We start from the raw sequence: 20648 nt of genomic DNA on the forward strand, positions 1-20648 counted from the left end.
CCCGCGATCAGGCATCTTATCCTATATCCTTTGGCTAGGGGATAAGATGTCTTAGCGCCAGAGTACCCCTTTAACTTTCTGGAACCAGTTGATATAAGAAAAAACGTTTTTTTTCCTGGAATACCCCTTTAAGTGATCAGCTGTACTGTGTGGTGAAACAGTGTATGGTGCCACCACTGGGGAAATGAAGTATTGCACACTTTCTATTCAAATAAGTGGGCTGTTTAGGGGGCACAATGGTCCATACTAACTCAAAATTGCTTAATAGAATAGTTGAAAATATTTTTTCTAACAACCCCTTTAAGACAATGTTGAAAAATAAAAATGAACTTGTCTACTTTTAGGTAATGGTTCATCTACGGCTCCACCCGGCAGAGGGAATTGTCCTCCTCCAACCCGTAAGCAACCAGAGTCCCGGATGACAGTTAGTGGTGGAGATAGTGGTGCAACTGACAAAGATGGAAAGGACTACACTTACAGCACTGCTGATAATGAAAGCAACAGAAGTCCTGGAGGTTTGCCATTTTCTTACTTATTCCATTAGAGTGTACGACATTATTTATATCTTTAATCACTTACTAGGTTAGATTCAAAGGTTAGGAGCAATAAATGATATAAGAGTAAGTGTCTAAAATATGTTTCAAATTACTTTTCTAAAGGTATTGGTATCAATATGGAGATATGATGAAGAAAGGCATAAACAACAATGAACATTATAAAGACACATTACTCCTTACAAACAAAATATTGCAATACCTCGTACTTTTAATAGTTACCATATAGACATTACGACATTTCCAAATTCCAGTACTGCAGCGTTCTATTGTTTTTAGTAGGATTCTGCTGCATTGTGCACACTGTTGAATTTCCGCCGCAGAAATTAAAGTTCTGTGGGGGAATCCGCTTAGATGTGTATTGCTGTCTATGAAGACGGCACGCACGGTAGACAGAATCTTTGCCTTGATTTTTCAAGGGCAGATATTATGTAGTATGAAATCGGCCTTAATAACTGTCAGCTAAAAATTTGTTTGGCTTACAGCCATCAATCTCAGCCTATATTCACATGAACAAGCTCATTGGCCGAGCGTTCATGTGTTCTGTATGCAGAGGCGGAGGTTAAACTACTGCAAGATAGCTCTGGTGGCAGCTTATCTCTCTGGGAGCAAAAGGATAGGGACATTTTAAATCCAAAATGCCTGACCCTTCTCTACCCTGCAGTCATCTGTTGGGGGATAAGTTGGCAGGTTTGGACAACTATTGACTACATTTTTTGGGGTCCTTTATTTCTCCAAGTCTCCTATGAACCCCTAAACATCTCAGTAAACCACTCTTTTTAAGACCTTCCTTCCTCCTAAGTATAAAACACTTCCCCTCACTTAGTTGTGTTTGGGTCTTTTATACATCTATCACTTTGTTTGCTCTCCCATCTCTAGTGGACAACTAGTCTCACCAATAAGGGATAGAAAATGCATTCTACATCCAATATGCGCAAGAGGAATTAGAATCATATCATCATATAGTTGGCATGTTATATACCATCCTGATCCTTCCTATTTTGCACACCATAGACAAGTCACGAAGTCTATTTAGAATCTGGAAAAGATACCTGAAAAACTAAGAGACCTTTAGATGTGTAGACAATGGAAACTGTGCACACTACATTCTGCCATTCCCAGGAATGTACTTTTTTTTTATTCACATGAATGAAGTACGTTATTATTAAATTAAATATAATATATTACAAGGCTTTCATTTTCTAAGGTCTAAATTTCTTACAAAAGGATACATAAATTTTTGACATACCTTAGACTGAATTCACATATGCAATTTAAGTCACTTTTATGAGCAGCACTTTTAAGAAATGGATTCAGAATAGACTTTATATAAGATTTTCCTTTTCTTTCTTTGTTTCTTTCCTTTCCTATAAAAGTCTATCCTTTTTGGATTAACTCCTGACTGCTAAAAAAAAAATGCAGCTATAGCAGATACAGCAGATATAACCTTCTGATTCAGGATGACATGTTTCTTGTCTGCTGTAAGGCCTTTTCACATGCCTAGATGCTGTCTAATATGACAACTGAATCAAGGCCCACTTTTACAGGTGGGTAAGTGGAACAATTCATTGAAGAAGGCTACCCATTCCTGTCTTCACTTAGTTTTTTTCCCCTTTTAAATCTGCTATAAAAAAAAAAATCTTCTTAAAAGTCTTTAAGAAACATTGTATCAAATACCATACTACATGCATTTGTCACAGGGCCATTTATCGGTTTGGGATGCATGACACATGGCAGCTCCATAAAGGATGAAATGAAAAAGACAAAAGCATTTTCTATATGATGTGGTTCTGACTTTTTAATCTTTTATTTCTTTGCTGAAGTCAATTGTACTGGTGTTTGAAGTTTGCAATTGTCATTACATAAGAAGTGATAGAAAGTAGCAATAATGTAGCACTCACCCCAGTTTTATGCAAATGTGAAGATTCCTTTTATTAACTGTTAAGGTGCAGGTTACATCTGGATGCTGAGAAGAAAAACATAAGATCTATCCTGAGTTCGTTGTAGGGCTCCATTTCACGGCCAAACACCACTTGGTCACGTGTTTGAGCACAGCCAGCCTCGTATGCATGTACAGTGTACAGACCCTGATGTATTATCCTTCCCCACACAGTGATACTCTGTGCCGAGCAGTTTCTGTTTTCTATACACTTTCAATACAAAAGAAGCCTTCTATGTTCTCTTTCTACTTAAATTACTATTGATGCATAAAAGACCAAGGGAGAGATTTATCAAGCTGTCTTATACTAGGGTAGTCTTTGTTGTCCATAGCAAACAATCAGGGCTTGTTACATGTGAAAACTGAGCCCTGACTGGTTGCTTTAGGCAACATTTTACTATTAGAAGGCTTGATACATCTCCCTCCAAGAGCTTTAAAGGGGTACTCCCATTGAAAACTTTTTTAAATCAACTGGTGCCAGAAAAATTAAACAGATTTGTAAATTACTTCTGTAAAAAAATCGTAATCCTTCCAGTACTTATTAGCTGCTGAATACTACAGAGGAAATTGTTTTCTTTTTGGAATACAGAGCTCTCTGCTGACATCATGACCACAGAGCTCTCTGCTGACATATCTGTCCATTTTAAGAACTGTCCAGAGTAGGAGAAAATCCCCATAGCAAACATATGCTGCTCTGGACAGTTCCTAAAGAGATGTCAGCAAAGAGCACTGTGGTCATGATGTCAGCAGAGAGCTCTGTGTTCCAAAAAGAAAACCATTTCCTCTGTAGTATTCAGCAGCTAATAAGTACTGGAAGGATTCAGATTTTTTTTTTTTTTTATATAAGTCAATTACAAATCTGTTTAACTTTCTGGCACCAGTTGATTAAAAAAGAAAAAAGAAAATACGTTTTCCACGGGTGTACCCCTTTAAAAGTTTCTCCAGCTAAAGATGTATGATAAATCAATGAATGATGTCAAAAAGTGTAATAATACAACTTATTAATTAATATAATATTATTAGCTATTGTGCAGAGGTCTGTGCTCTCTGGCATGTAGATGTGATGTCATGTCACACTCTCTGAATGTAAGCTCCTTTCTCTGCTCCCCTCCTGTCTGCTCAGGACAAGACCAGCGATGTAAAGATGGAGGGGGGGTTTGTGGGGGGGGGGGGGGGGGTGGACGAGTTATTATCACTGCTCATTACATTTATGAATGGTCTTGTCCTGAGCAAACAGGAGGAGAGGGAGCAGGGACAGGGAAGCTCTGCATTCACAGCCTAGTGAAAAAATAGTTTTTTTTTCTAATACATAGCACAGCAGTAGCCTGGATATGCAGCCAGTGCATCATAAGCTATTGCTGTCAGTGGATGGGTTGATTGTGTGCACTCATAATACCAACCACCTGCACTTCTATTCCCAGCTGCCAGGAAAAGCAGATAGCAGCCAACACAGTGATCTTTTTTTAATGCTGTAATTTGGTGGGAGCGAAAGGTGATGGGAACAGGGGACCATACAATCTTTGTTCTTTAATGTCCCGACCCAGGTTTTAAATGTCTCAAAAGATGACAACGAGTTTTTATAAGGCAAGATAGAGACTCTGGAACTAGAATGATAACCTTGTCATGTAAAAACCTTAAAGTATACTGAATTCAGAAAACAACATTTCATTCCATTATCATGCGATTATTTAAATGAACCATATCATGTAAAGAGTTTTATTGTTTTCTAAGACACTAACACCAAAACCTAGTTAGAATCCTAAACCCTCCTAATACATCTCTGATCTAGCTATTGACTATGTAAATTTAGGCACTTGAAGTAAGTGGGATTTGTATATTATTATGAATTTTTCAACCTATATACTGAAAAATGACATTACTCTTTAACCCCTTAAGGACCGGAGGTTTTTCCGTTTTTGCATTTTCGTTTTTTGCTCCTTGCCTTTAAAAAATCATAACTCTTTCAAATTTACACCTAAAAATCCATATGATGGCTTATTTTTTGCGCCACCAATTCTACTTTGTAATGACGTCAGTCATTTTGCCCAAAAATCTATGGTGAAGCGGGAAAAAAAATCATTGTGCGACAAAATTGAAAAAAAAACGCTGTTTTGTAACTTTTGGGGGCTTCCGTTTCTACGTAGTACATTTTTCGGTAAAAATGACACCTGATATGTATTCTGTAGGTCCATACGATTAAAATGATACCCTACTTATATAGGTTTGATTTTGTCGGACTTCTGGAAAAAATCATAACTACATGCAGGAAAATTAATACGTTTAAAATTGTCATCTTCTGACCCCTATAACTTTTTTATTTTTCCGTGTATGGGGCGGTATGAGGGCTCATTTTTTGCGCCGTGATCTGAAGTTTTTAACGGTACCATTTTTGCATTGATAGGACTTATTGATCACTTTTTATTCATTTTTAAATGATATAAAAAGTGACCAAAAATGCACTATTTTGGACTTTGGAATTTTTTTGCGCGCACGCCATTGACCGAGCGGTTTAATTAATGATATATTTTTATAATTCGGACATTTCCGCACGCGGTGATACCACATATGTTTATTTTTATTTTTATTTACACTGTGTTTTTTTTTTTATTGGAAAAGGGGGGTGATTCAAACTTTTAATAGGGGAGGAGTTAAATGATGTTTATTCACTTTTTTTTTTCACTTTTTTTTTGCAGTGTTATAGGTCCCATAGGGACCTATAACACTGCACACACTGATCTTCTATGTTGATCACTGGTTTCTCATAAGAAACCAGTGATCAACGATTCTGCCGCATGACTGCTCATGCCTGGATCTCAGGCACTGAGCAGTCATTCGGCGATCGGACAGCGAGGAGGCAGGTAGGGGCCCTCCCGCTGTCCTGTCAGCTGTTCGGGATGCCGCGATTTCACCGCGGCTATCCCGAACAGCCCACTGAGCTAGCCGGGATGCTTTCGGTTTCACTTTAGACGCGGCGTTCAACTTTGAACGCCGCGTCTAAAGGGTTAATAGCGCGCGGCACAGCGATCAATGCCGCGCGCTATTAGCCACGGGTCCCGGCCGTTGTTAGAGGCCGGGCCCGACCCGCTATGACGCGGGGCCACGCCGTGGCCCCGCGTTATAGATCGGGAGTGGACACATGACGTTCCAGTACGTCATGTGTCCTTAAGGGGTTAAAGGGTTACTCTGGCGCTAAGACATCTTATCCCCTATCCTTTGATAGGGGATAGGGTGCCTGATCGCGGGGGTCCCGCCGCTTGGGACCCCCGTGATCTTCCACGCCGCAACCCATTAGAATCAGTCCCTGGAGCGTGTTCGCTCCGGGTCTGATTACTGGCGATCACGGGTACGGAGTATAGTGATGTCATGGCTCAGCCCTGTGTGACATCATGCTCCGCCCCCTCAATGCAAGCCTATGGGAGGGGGCGTGACAGCTACCCCGCCCCTCCAATAGACTTGTATTGAGGGGGCGGAGCGTGACATCCACGGGGGCGGAGCCGTGACGTCACTATGCTCCGTCCTCGTGGTTGAGATGGACTCAGCCTGAGGACCTCCAGCGGTTCCGGAAGCCGTTAAAGGTGGGTGCTGCATGGTAGATCCCGGGGGTCCCCAGCGTCGGGACCCCTACGATCTGACATCTTATCCCCTAGCATTTGGATAGGGGATAAGATGTCTAAAGGCAGAGTACCCCTTTAAAGTCTACTGCAGCGAGTGACAGTTTATTTGTATAAAATAAAAATAAATAAAAATTGTTGTGTATTTGACTACAAAGGGCCAGAAAAATGGGTATTAGTTTAGGTTTGCCCTTTCTTTGTTTTTCATCAGAAATGGGATCAGGTGGAGTGCTCTCCCTCTCTACACATCAAGGGGATCCTATGCTGCATTTTTTTACGCCTAAAAAAGAGAACCGAACGAAGAAAGGATAACATGCATTTGACCATAATGTGTTGCTTGAATTAGCACCTGTGTCCAAGAAGAACCCAATTTTATTTTGCACTTTAATTTAATCCCCTCCTCCTTGATATTGACACTTAAAGGGCATAATATATTTATCTTAAGAGCAGGGTCACATAGGGTGCATCCGCAGCTTTTTTGATGCTGCTGATGCGCTGACGGCAGTCACAGAGGGACTGCAAAGCGAGCTCCCGGCTGCGGCCGGGAGCTCGCTCTGCAGTCCCTCTGTGACTGCCGTCTGCAAGTCCGCAGCGTCAAATACCCTGCCCTCCAAGTGCTCCCACTGCAATTAAAAAATAAATCCTATAGCTGAAAACCCATTTTTTTCCCAGTTATGACAAGTGACATAGTACTAGAACTATTTCTAGAACAGTTTATCTGTCCCATTTGCTTTGCCATTACTTGTCTTGACTGAAATAGACCATTCATTCAATGGAGAATACATGAATAAATGTTGAGGTTAGCACAGAAGGTGTTTCAGTTGTATAGTGTAATGATTTATCAAGAACCAAAGAAATAATAAATAAACCATTAAGGTTAGAAAAATATTTATTATTCCCTATCTTTTATAAACCTTCAAGAAATGCTGTTGCTCACATTTTTGGATGAAGGATGAAACCTTTTGGCAATGCAGCAGATACAAAGCTCTTTCTTTTGCTATACCTTTTACTTTGAGTACACTGTAGAGGACATTAATAGGTTCTGGGTACCTGTGTCAATAAATAATTTGCAGGATGGCGCTGCACTGCAGTGTTTACTTATTGAAGTTGCTTGGCAGAACAGTTGGTGCACTAATTAGAGTCCATTTACATGCTGTGTACGGTCCCTAGGTACGTCGGTACATCATAACCTTGTCTGCTGTATGTTTATTCCACTCTTGTCTGAGATGTAAAGCCATTTCTCTTAAATTAGACTTTTTATTATTTCTAATGGTAAAAGGATGTTGTACTCTTGCTTCGGCATCATTCATATCAATGTTTCCATGCCTGGTTCATCATAATCCATTTTTGCATACACAGAATTAAAATAAACAGCCTAGTGTTTTTAAATGAGCAGAATGAATAATACAGTCTTATCTCTGGAGCAACTAGCAGTAAAATTGCATTTAAATTGATCTCTCCCAACCTTTAATAGGATTTTCCTGTATGATTATGAGTAATTCTAGCATAAAATCTAGATCACAAATTGTGATATAAGTGGTTTAGCTTTTTTGCTTGGCAGACGGGCAATCGTGAAGGGCAATGTCCTATGCTGAAGAAGTCCAGATGCACATTATAAACAAGGGTTCCAGTTGGTAATAACATAGTGATGTATTGCAGAACCCCCAATGCTGTAATGCAGATCTGGAGATTAAACGGCCAGAAAAAACTTAGACCCTGATCGATCGCTAGAAGGAGCCAGGAAAAATGCGTTCTCTCCTCGGTCTGTGGCACATGACTGAAACAGTCTCATACTGTAGGACTGTAGGCTCGGCAGTTGCTGACTTTAGCCTGTATAAATTAGTTCAGCTTTCAGGTGCTCTGGTGGGCTGGAGACTCTGTCCTAGGGCTGTATCCACCTTTTCCAGCCCACCGGAGCACCTGAAAGGTGAGCTATGCAGGCTGAAGTCAGCAACTGCCGAGCCGAGAAGTTCGTGACAAATTGAATCACTGTAAGTTTGCTCATCTCTAGTTGTTAGTCTGAGCTATTCATTTACGTATACCCGATTTGGTTCTAAAATTAGGCACCAGCAGAGTCTGGGGAAGGGTTTCAGTCCACCATTTCTTTTGACAGCTGTGGTGCACTCATCCACAGGAAATTGTCTTCATGAAAATAGCTATTAAGCCTTATTAACATACTGCAGAATTGGACAGTATTTTGGAGTATTATTTTGAGCCAAAACCAAGCTGGAATCCTCAACACATGACAAAGATAATGGAAAGGTTTATACTTCTTTGCATTTACGTCTGAATTTGACTTCATAATACTAATAAAGACTAGTGACCAAATCTTTACTACGCGAAGAAGGCCTAAACTTAATTTGTTTTCAGACTTACATTTATATGAGAATATTATTTAGAGGTAGATGATGTGCAGACTCCAAAATTCCCCCTATGATATTTTCATCACTATTTGGTAATTTTTTTTTATGTAAACATACTGACCAAGATACTTTGTGTCAACCCAGCCTTAGTCTGCTAAAGTTATGACTATTAATGTTCCCCTTCCTCTGCCTTCCACCATCTTACCAATGATTATTATAAAGCAGGGGATACAGGCAGCACACTTTTTAGGCTATGTCCACACTACAAAATCTCTGTGCAATTCCGCAAGTGGAGATTCCAACTGTCGGCCGTGTGGCTCTGCAAGCCCCACCATTGATGGAAATGCAATGTGTGCATAATTCCAGTGAAAGAATGAACATGTTCATTCTCTCAACAGATCAATTTCAGCAGCAAAATTGTCTACTGCTGAAATTCCACAGTGTGAACTGATCTGCGGAAGACCCTTTCACACCATTTCAAAGGTTCAAACCACGGTATTCCAGAGCGCAATTCCACGCACGGAAATTCTTTAGGAGTTCTGTAGTGTGAACATGCCCTTGGAAGGGTGATATTCCTGGGTTCCAGACTAGTGTGCTACTCTCATTGACCATGGCACAGTCATCCTATAAAAGACACATACAATTGAGTTTTTTTGCTGCTCCTTATTTTTAAGTTATCTTCTTCTTTTGTCCATTCTTCTTACCTACTTTAAGTCAGAATGCAGATAAATGTAAGGTTATGGACATGGGGAGGAAAAATTCAGCCTGGGAATGTGTATTATTGGGAAAACACTGGATTCCATTGGGGCCCCCCGTTGCACCCCGTCAAAATGACGGCCGTCAAACTAAAAAAAAAAAGAGAGTTTGTCCGTTCTTGACGGGGAGCATAGGCAGTGTGAAAGAAGCCTGATTTAGCTTAGAAAAAAGATGGTTTAGGGGTGACCTTATAACTATATAAATATATCAGGGGCAGTACAGAGATCTCTCCCATGATCTATTTATACCCAGAATGGTATCTATAACAAGGGGGCATCCTCTAAGTCTTGAGGAAAGAAGGTTCCTACGCCAGCATAGATGGTGGTCCTTTACTGTAAGAGCAGGGAGACTGTGGAACTTTGTGACAGAGAAAAGGTTCAAAAAGGGCCTGGATGTGTTTCTGGGGAGTAATAACATTACATGATACTAGATTTATAGGGACAGAACATTGATCCAGGGATTTATATTGATTGTCAATTTTAGTTGGGATGGACTTTTTCCACCTGGTATGGGGCAATTAGCATAATCTCCGTAAGTTTTTTTCTTCCTCTGGATAAACACAATAGGGACACAATAGAGCTATAGGTTAAACTTGATGGACTCCTGTCTTTTTTCAACCTTATGAACTATATATATATATATATATATATATATATACACTCAAGAGAAAATACTTTAAGTACTATACCTATATGAGTTATTGGGTCAGAACAGAAGCCGATTTTCAGAGTTATGAATATTTGAAGGGATATTTCCAAACTATATAACTGGGCCTTGCATCACTTTGACATTATAGAATACTAAAATACCCATGAGCCACATTACAACACCCCATTCAAGCAATATGTGTGATGCATTCCCTTATCCATATGTAAATGAACACTTTCTACAGTCACATCTAGTTCTTCATATTTTCTATCCACTGGATATAAAATAATGGATGCTAAGATCCGTGCATATGTCTTTGTTTCCTGCTTTTTGCAGGAGAACGGCATTCTGTATATGAATTCCATTAGTAAGAGTGCATTGTCAGGATACTATGCTTATCCCTGAGGTATTATTTGAGATGAAGAAATGGGATGGATTCCTCAACATGTCCTTGTTGTTTCAAAAACCAGCAATGTTCCCTCAAAGCTATGGTCCATTATTGTGATAGGAACTGATGAATGACATTCTGTACAGCCTGGCCGACAAGAGGTTGTGTAGGTTAATTGGTATACTGGCAGCCAAGCTTTAAAAATGAAGGGAAAGCAATGGAATGAAAAACATCAAGAGAATAATTTGGTTTCTGTGTAATGTCTTCTATTTATAGAAATATTAACTATCTCTTACTTATAATAAAAGTGCCCTCCCACTAAAATATTGCAAACTCCTTGTGCCTCATCATTCTACTGTGCTTTATATATAAACTTGTAGGGTCAGGTTAGGTTACAACAAGAAATGTGTCCTACTGTACTTTTAGAGTTGATCAGGCTCATCTGTGTCCCATCTGTATCCGGTTGGTCTGGCTTAATGCCTTGTCTCTCGCGACTGCCTTCCGGTACAAGTACTCAGAGTCCCTGTTTGGGCGCCAACTGAAGTGGAACTCTCCTTCAGGACCTAGTGGGTATCTTTTCCTGTCCAAGTCAATTATTATTTGATGCATGCATCAAAGTGAGTGAATAACACACTGTTCAGTACAGAAATTATTCCTTCCTTTTGTCTTTATTACAGCATTTAACATGAGTTTATATTCAGAATTAACGTAAATTACCACCCACATTATTGATTAATTATTAGTGATGTGTGTGTCTACGATACGTGTACATAGCTTTTTGTCATGCGCAAGTTTGACTTGTCTGCTCCTAAGCGCTAAGCAATTATTAACATTGTTCTCCTAGGGTTAGGATGTACTATTGGGGATTGTCCCTATAAATATTGCACTTTGTGTATCGTTGTGAATTACTGTTTTTATGGGGATTTATATATATTGTATTCTGTAACAAGTTATTTGTACTAAAGAAATATTTTTAGCTATTTGAGATTTTGATTTGTTAGTTTGAGCTAGCTATTATCTATCTATATATCAGTGATTTGTTGTGTCTGAGGAACCCACCGACTGTTAACTGAGGGTGTCAGATGTCACTTGTGATGATGTGGATGAGCGCGTTAACCAATCGACGACGGCAGATGGGTTGCTGGTCGAGACACGACCGCTGGCTGATAACGGGAGCTCAGGCCTCTCGCTGCGACTTCTGCTGCCACTCGCCCCAAGTCTGCTGCCAACTCTGCCTGAAGTTTTTAGGCCTCTGCCACTCCTCTGTGCATGTCCTGGCACTTCTCTAACTGACATACTTAGTGCGTTTATGAGGTTATTACAATACGCTACACTACTCTTTAACCCCTTAAGGACTCAGGGTTTTTCCGTTTTTGCACTTTCGTTTTTTCCTCCTTACCTTTTAAAAATCCTAACCCTTTCAATTTTCCACCTAAAAATCCATATTATGGCTTATTTTTTGCATCGCCAATTCTAATTTGCAGTAACATTAGTCATTTTACCCAAAAATGCACGGCGAAACAGAAAAAAAAAATCATTGTGCGACAAAATCGAAGAAAAAACGCCATTTTGTAACTTTTGGGGCTTCCGTTTCTACCCAGTGCATATTTCGGTAAAAATTACACCTTATAATTATTCTGTAGGTCCATACGGTTAAAATGATACCCTACTTATATAGATTTGATATTTTCGCACTTCTGGAAAAAATCATAACTACATGCAAGAAAATGTATACGTTTAAAAATATCATCTTCTGACCCCTATAACTTTTTAATTTTTCCACGTACAGGGCGGTATGAGGACTCATTTTTTGCGCCGTGATCTGAAGTTTTTATCGGTATGGTTTTTGTTTTGATCGGACTTTTTGATCACTTTTTATTCATTTTTTAATGGTATAAAAAGTGACCAAAAATGTGCTTTTTTTGACTTTGGAATTTTTTTACGCCATTGACCGTGCGGTTTAATTAATGATATATTTTTATAGTTCGGACATTTACGCATGCGGCGATACCACATATGTTTATTTATTTTTTTTTTTTTACACTGTTTTATTTTTTTATGGGAAACGGGGGGTGATTCAAACTTTTATTAGGGAAGGGGTTAAATGACCTTTATTAACACTTTAAAAACATTTTTTTTTGCAGTGTTATAGGTCCCATAGGGACCTATAACACTGCACACACTGATCTTTTACAGAGATCACAGGCGTGTATTAACACGCCTGTGATCAGTGTTATCGGCGCTTGACTACTCCTGCCTGGATCTCAGGCACGGAGCAGTCATTCGCTGATCGGACACCGAGGAGGCAGGTAGGCGCCCTCCCGGTGTCCTTTCAGCTGTTCGGGATGCCGCGATTTCACCGCGGCGGTCCCGAACAGCCCGACTGAGCAGCCGGGTCACTTTCACTTTAGAAGCGGCAGTCAGCTTTGACCGCCGCTTCTAAAGGGTTAATACCGCACATCGCCGCGTTCGGCGATGTGTGATATTAGCCGCGGGTCCCGGCCGTTGATGAGCGTTGGGACCGACGCGATATGATGCGGGATCGCGGCGCGATCCCGCTTCATATCGCGGGAGCCGGCGCAGGATGTAAATATACGTCCTGCGTCGTTAAGGGGTTAAAAAGTATTTGTCTAGAACAGCAGCAGGTGATTACTTATGGCTGTCCTTTCACAGTATGTAGGCCCTTTACAGATTAACAGGTACAAGATGGTACACTACTTGGACATACATATGCGGTATGCACTGATAAGGGCAGTAATATGCGCAACTATAGGCAGAAAAAAACTCTCTTTTTTAAAAATACCAGCCGGTGAATACTATTGTTTGGACTTTGACGATATGGAGCACCTTGAGAGCTTAACAGGTACTAAATGGTACAATACTTGGATGTACCTATGCGGTATGCACTGATGAGGGCAATAATATGCGTAACTATACGCAGAAAATACTCTGTATTTTTGTAAAACATTGAATACTATTGTTTGGACTTTGACGGTATGGAGCACCTTGACAGATTAACAGGTACTAAATGGTACAATACTTGGATTTACGTATGCGGTATGTGCTGATAAGGGCAGTAATATGTGCAACTATAGGCAGAAAAAACTCTGTATTTTTTTAAAAACACCAGCCGGTGAATACTATTGTTTGGACTTGCACAGTATGTAGCCCCTTGACAGATTAACGGGTACAAAATGGTACAAATGGTGGAAAATAAGTATTTGGTCAATAACAAAAGTTCATCTCAATACTTTGTTATATACCCTTCTTTGGCAATGACAGAGGTCAAACATTTTCTGTAAGTCCTCACAAGGATTTCACACACTGTTGCTGGTATTTTGGCCCATTCCTCCATGCAGATCTCCTCTAGAGCAGTGATGTTTTGGGGCTGTCGCTGGGCAACACAGGCTTTTAACTCCCTCCAAAGGTTTTCTATGGGGTCTAAATCTGGAGACTGGCTAGGCCACTCCATGACCTTGAAATGCTTCTTATGAAGCCACTCCTTTGTTGCCCTGGTGGTGTGTTTGGGATCATTGTCATGCTGAAAGACCCAGCTATGTTTCATCTTCAATGCCCTTGCTGATGGAAGAAGGTTTTCACTCAAAATCTCACGATACATGGCCCCATTCATTCTTTCCTTTACACAGATCAGTCGTGCTGGTCCCTTAGCAGAAAAACTGCCCCAAAGCATGATGTTTCCGCCCCCATGCTTCGCAGTAGGTATGGTGTTCTTTGGATGCAACTCAGCATTCTTTCTCCTCCAAACACAACGAGTTGACTTTTTACAAAAATGTTCTACTTTTGTTTCATCTGACCATGTGACATTCTCCCAAGAGTCCCTGTCGGCATAGTGTGTTACTGATGACAGCCTTTGTTACTTTGGTCCCAGCACTCTGCAGGTCATTCACTTTTTCTAATAATTGCCCCCACAGTTTATTTCTTTACACCAAGCTGCTTGCCTGTTGCCGATTCAGTCTTCCCAGCCTTGTGCAGGTCTACAATTTTGTTTCTGGTGTCCTTTGACAGCTGTTTGGTCTTGGCCATAGTGGAGTTTAGTGTGTGACTGTTTGAGGTTGTGGACAGGTGTCTTTTATACTGATAACAAGTTCAAAGAGGTGCCATTAATACAGGTAATGAGTGGAGGACAGAGGAGACTCTTAAAAGGGTACTCCCCTGGAAACCATTGTTTTAATCAACTGGTGCCAGAAAGTTAAACAGATTATTAAATAACTTCTATTTAAAAATCTTAACCCTTACAGTACTTGTCAGCTGCTGTATGTTCCAGAGTTCTTTTCTTTTTGAATTTTCTTTCTGTCTGACCACAGTGCTCTCTGCTGACACCTCTGTCCATTTTAGGAACTGTCCAGAATAGGAGCAAATCCCCATAGCAAACCTCTCCTGCTCTGGACAGTTTCCAAAATGGACAGAGGTGTCAGCAGAGAGCACTGGTCAGACAGAAAGGAAATGGAGCATACAACAGCTAATAAGTACTGGAAGGATTAGGATTTTTTTTATATAAGTAATTTGCAAATTTAACTTTCTGGCACCAGTTGATTTAAAAAAAAAATGTTTTCCAGGGGAGTACCCCTTTAGAGAAGAAGTTACAGGTCTGTGAGAGGCAGAAATCTTGCTTGTTTGTAGGTGACCAAAAACTTATTTTCCACCATAATTTGCAAATAAATTCTTTAAAGATCAGACAATGTGACTTTTTGATTTTTTTTTCTCATTATGTCTCTTATAGACGTATATCTATGATGGAAATTACAGGCCTCCCTCATTTTTTTTAAGTGGGAGAACGTGCACAATTGGTGGCTGACTAAATACTTTTTTGCCCCACTGTATTCCCAACCTGCTATATAAGCATACTGTCCTGCTGCCCCGTCAGCCGCCATTCATGGCCCACGTGTAACAGATTAGCAAATTGGATGATGAAGCAGGAAAATACAAAGCAGATGTAAACCTATCTCAATGTGACCACATATTTATTAGTATGTTAATGTGTACAATTGTGTATAAATCCAGATAACGCATGTTACTGGTGTGCACGGGGTACATCACCTGTCATGAATGGGGCCCCAGAAGTTTGCACTCACAATATTAAATTGGTAGCTGCACATGATGCTTCATTTTATAGTTTATTTATTGGTGTTATTTTGGCAGTATATGATTGCACTATTTGTATGTAATTTTATATACCAGAGGAAGGGGGTGATATCCAATAAACAATTGACAAATAATGACAGACACAATTTAACTCAAGGCTTCATAATTAGGTACATATTTTGCAATCATATTTGTAAGCCAAAACTTGGAGTTGGTCCAAAACATGGAAATGGTCATATATTTCCATGATACATTTCTTGTCTTTAGATTCCATTCCTGATTTTGACTTAAAAAAATGCTGACCTAAATATGCAAGTGTGAATAAGACCTAAGGTTCACCCTAAAGATAACAAAAGACATGCATGTAATAATGTGGCGGAAGGATGACTGCTAGTATTTCTTAACAGCCTGTCACGTTTCTACTATAAAACAGTGTAGCTGTTTAGCTTTAGGGGACAAACAGAAGCTTTCAAAAAAATTCTATCATTCAGGAAGGATTTATGGTTTAATATTGTTTTAATACTGTATTACTATACTATTGCTAAATATTATGAAATATGTAATATTTTTCTAATAATAAATAACCTAAAATAGTAAATTCCTGCAGGAATTTAGGAAACTCTTAAGACTCCATTGCCCATAATTGTCTAATTAAATTTCACAGGAAAAACCCAATGTTGCATTTAAAAGCATTATAACCTCATGATAAATGCAGCACTGATAATATTGTTTACTTCTAAATAATAGCCATACTTTCACCAATTATACCAGCATCCAAAGAAAAATATTATCACCATCATACTGTTGCTGATCAAATCCTATATACTGAGACCAACATTATTAACAGGGACAAAAAAATACTGTCATACCATTAACCACATATTACCACCACATAGTAACTGAATAGTACCACCATATAGTTACTGAATATAACACATTATGACACACTATAATATAAAATATAGTGGCAAATTCTATCTTTATATAGGCTCTGCAGATCATATAAATGATTGCTATGCAGATACATCCAGTGGTTCACTGGGGACGTCTTTTCTCACCATAGTCACTCACCTTTTCTTTTCTAGCCCAGACTGCCCACAAAACTTCTTTTAGCCATGGCTCATCTTTGCAGAATTGCCAGAAAAATATTGAGGAAGATATATCAAAACCTGGGTAGTAGAAGATTGTGTTAGTTGCTTATAGTAACTTCAAGTATTTTTGAAAATATATATGAAAAAATTAAAGAAGCAATCTGATTGGTTGCTATTGGCACTTGCACCACACTTTCTCTACACAGGTTTTGATAAATATCCCCAATTGTTCCTGCTCTTTTTAGCAACCTCTGCACCTCTATACAAACTCCCATGTATAGGGCTCCAAACAGTTATAATGCACTCCTTGGTGCTTGGTAGTAATAGTGCCCCTACACTTATGGTGCCTCCATTGTTGCTTGCTAAATAGACATTATGGCCCACTTATACCCCCATACAGGCTGTTAGCCCCTCCCATGTAGGTGGCCAGGTAGGGAAACCCTCAATTGCACCAATAGTCACCATCATTAGGTATGCCCACCCTTCTCCTTAATAGTCCCTCTTTTGCAATATTGTCTCCAGGAGCTGACCTGTCAGTCCATTCGGACGTTGCCCGAAGGCCCAGCCAGGAAAAGGGCCCGCTGTCTGCCGCCTGTCATATAACATCTAAAAGAATTTTTTTTTTTTAAATAGCCGGCACTGGGAAAGGGCCCACTGCGGCCGCTAGGTCTGTGCGGCTCTGATGTCTGAGCCAGGCTCGAAGCTGTGAATGTTATTCAATTGAGAGAGACGTTTAGGTCACGCCTAATGGTGACGTGAACCTCACGTCTAAGTGTGTCAGTGCCGGAGTTCACTCTGCCGCCGCCACCGAAGTCCAGTGCGCCTGCCCTGCTTGTCCTCAGTGTACGGAGCCCCGCTTGTCCTCAGTGCACAGATCCCTGCTTGTCCTCAGTGCACAGATCCCTGCTTGTCCTCAGTGCACAGAGCCCTGCTTGTCCTCAGTGTACAGAGCACCAAGCCCTGCTTATCCTAAGTGTACAGAGCCCTGCTTGTCCTCAGTGTACAGAGCCCTGCTTGTTCTCAGTGTGCGGAGCCCTGCTTGTCCTCAGTGTACAGAGCGCCGCTTGTCCTCCGTACACAGAGCCCTGCTTGTTCTCAGTGTACAGAGCCCTGCTTGTTCTCAGTGTACAGAGCCCTGCTTGTCCTCAGTACACAGAGCCCCGATTGTCCTCAGTGCACAGAGCCCTGCTTGTGCTCACTGTACAGAGCCCTGCTTGTCATCAGTGCACAGAGCCCTGCTTGTCCTCAGTATACAGGGCACTGAGCCCTGCTTTACCTCAGTGCACAGAGCCCTGCTTGTCCTCAGTGTACAGAGCACTGCTTGTCCTCGGTGTACGGAGCCCTGCATGTCCTCTGTGTGCAGAGTTCTGCTTGTCCTCAGTGTACAGGGCTCTGCTTGTCCTCAGTGCACAGATCCCTGCTTGTTTTTGGTGTAGAGAGCCCTGCTTGTCTTCGGTGTACAGAGACCTGCTTGTCCTTGGTGTACAGATCCCTGCTTGTCTTCGCTGTACACAACCCCACTTGTCTTCAGTGTACAGAGCCTTGCTTGTCTTTGGTTTACAGAACCTGCTTGTCCTCGGTGTACAGAGCCCTGCATGTCCAAGGTGTACAGAGCCCTGCTTGTCCTAGGTGTACAGAGCCCTGCTTGTCCGAGGTGTACAGAGCCCTGCTTGTCCGAGATGTACAGAGCCCTGCTTGTCCTCAGTGCACAGAGCCCTGCTTGTCCTCAGTATACAGAGCACCAAGCCCTGCTTATCCTAAGTGTACAGAGCCCTGCTTGTCCTCAGTGTACAGAGCCCTGCTTGTTCTCAGTGTACGGAGCCCTGCTTGTCCTCAGTGTACAGAGCGCCGCTTGTCCTCCGTACACAGAGCCCTGCTTGTTCTCAGTGTACAGAGCCCTGCTTGTTCTCAGTGTACGGAGCCCTGCTTGTCCTCAGTACACAGAGCCCCGATTGTCCTCAGTGCACAGAGCCCTGCTTGTCCTCACTGTACAGAGCCCTGCTTGTCATCAGTGCACAGAGCCCTGCTTGTCCTCAGTATACAGGGCACTGAGCCCTGCTTCTTCTCAGTGCACAGAGCCCTGCTTGTCCTCAGTGTACAGAGCACTGCTTGTCCTCGGTGTACGGAGCCCTGCATGTCCTCTGTGTGCAGAGTTCTGCTTGTCCTCAGTGTACAGGGCTCTGCTTGTCCTCAGTGCACAGATCCCTGCTTGTTTTTGGTGTAGAGAGCCCTGCTTGTCTTCGGTGTACAGAGACCTGCTTGTCCTTAGTGTACAGATCCCTGCTTGTCTTCGCTGTACACAACCCCACTTGTCTTCAGTGTACAGAGCCTTGCTTGTCTTTGGTTTACAGAACCTGCTTGTCCTCGGTGTACAGAGCCCTGCATGTCCAAGGTGTACAGAGCCCTGCTTGTCCGAGGTGTACAGAGCCCTGCTTGTCCGAGGTGTACAGAGCCCTGCTTGTCCTCAGTGCACAGAGCCCTGCTTGTCCTTGGTTTACAGAGCCCTGCTTGTCCTGGGTTTATAGAGCCCTGCTTGTCCTCGGTGCACAGAGCCCTGCTTGTCCTCGGTGCACAGAGCCCTGCTTGTCGTCGGTTTACAGAGCCCAGCTTGTCCTCTGTTTACAGAGCCCTGCCGAAGAAGTGCCCTGATCTCACTGCTGGCTTTCTCAGTTGAAATCTGCATGGACCCCAAAACAGGCCAGGTGGGTGGGTAGCTTATTAATCGTATAATTGTATGTATCTTCTACCTGCCTTTCACTGCTCCCTACATGATGGCACAGTCTGAGATATAAGTTATATGCAAAATATAACTAATATCTTTGACTGTGCCATCATGTAGGGCAGGAAAGGCAGGTTGAAGATGAAGTAGGCTGCTCAGCAGCACAGATAATTTCTGGCAGGAACTGTAGTGAGGCAGACAATCTGCCTCACTACAGTTCCCTCCAGAAATACTCTCTGCTGTTGTGCTATTTCTGTAATAAATCTAAGAGGCCTCAGCCTCACCCAAGCAGGTGGCAAAAAAGGTAAAATTGTGGCTTATGAATGGACTAGTTGCTATTTTGTACCTGCCTTTCACCGCTCACTATATGATGGCACAGTCAGAGATATGAGTCATATATCTGACTGTACCATCATGTGGTGAGCGGTGAAAGGCAGGTACTCCGGTGGAAAACTTTTCTTTTTTATATAAACTGATGTCAGAAAGTTAAACAGATTTGTAAATTACTTCTATTAAAAAATCTTAATCCTTCCAGTACTTATAAGCGGCTGTATACTACAGAGGAAATTCTTTTCTTTTTGGATTTCTTTTCTGTCAAGACCACAGTGCTCTCTGCTGACACCTCTGTCCATTTTGGGAACTGTCCAGAGCAGGAGGAATTTCCTATAGCAAACATATACTGCTCTGGACATTTCATAAAATGGACAGAGGTCTCAGCAGAGAGCACTGTGGCCGTGACAGAAAAGAAATCCAAATAGAAAAGAATTTCCTCTGTAGTATACAGCCACTAATAAGTACTGGAATGATTAAGAATTTTTCATAGAGGTACACTGCTCAAAAAAATAAAGGGAACACTTAAACAACATAATGTAACTCCAAGTCAATCACACTTAGGTGAAATCACACTGTCCACTCAGGAAGCAACACTGATTAACAATCAATTTCACATGCTGTTGTGCAAATGGGACAGACAACAGGTGGAAATTATAGGCAATCAGCAAGACATCCCCAATAAAGGAGTGGTTCTGCAGGTGGTGACCACAGACCACTTCTCAGTTCCTATGCTTCCTGGCTGATGTTTTGGTCACTTTTGCATGCTGGCAGTGCTTTCAATCTAGTGGTAGCATGAGACGGAGTCTACAACTCACACAAGTGGCTCAGGCAGTGCAGCTCATCCAGGATGGCACATCAAATGCGAGCTGTGGCAAGAAGGTTTGCTGTGTCTGTCAGCTTAGTGTCCAGAGCATGAATGTGCTACCAGGAGATAGGCCAGTACATCAGGAGACGTGGAGGAGGCCGTAGGAGGGCAACAACCCAGCAGCACGACCGCTACCGCCTTTGTGCAAGAAGGAGCAGGAGGAGCACTGCCAGAGCCCTGCAAAATGACCTCCAACAGGCCACAAATGTGCATGTGTCCACTCAAACAGTCATGAGGGTGGTATGAGGGCCATGAGGGTGGTATGAGGGCTCCACAGG

General features: G+C 41.6%; 1 protein-coding gene across 3 annotated transcripts in view; it reads left to right on the plus strand.

The window, feature by feature from the left end:
- RPH3A (rabphilin 3A) overlaps positions 1-20648 on the plus strand; it is a 289809-nt gene that overhangs the window by 187013 nt on the left and 82148 nt on the right. For all 3 annotated transcript variants that reach the window (XM_056536654.1, XM_056536658.1, XM_056536662.1), the window contains one exon: positions 345-515. In XM_056536654.1, coding sequence (XP_056392629.1) covers positions 345-515 — 171 coding nt within the window. The remainder of the gene's footprint in view (positions 1-344; positions 516-20648) is intronic.

Source organism: Hyla sarda, chromosome 1, assembly GCF_029499605.1.
Source record: "Hyla sarda isolate aHylSar1 chromosome 1, aHylSar1.hap1, whole genome shotgun sequence".
NCBI classification, from domain to species: domain Eukaryota; kingdom Metazoa; phylum Chordata; class Amphibia; order Anura; family Hylidae; genus Hyla; species Hyla sarda.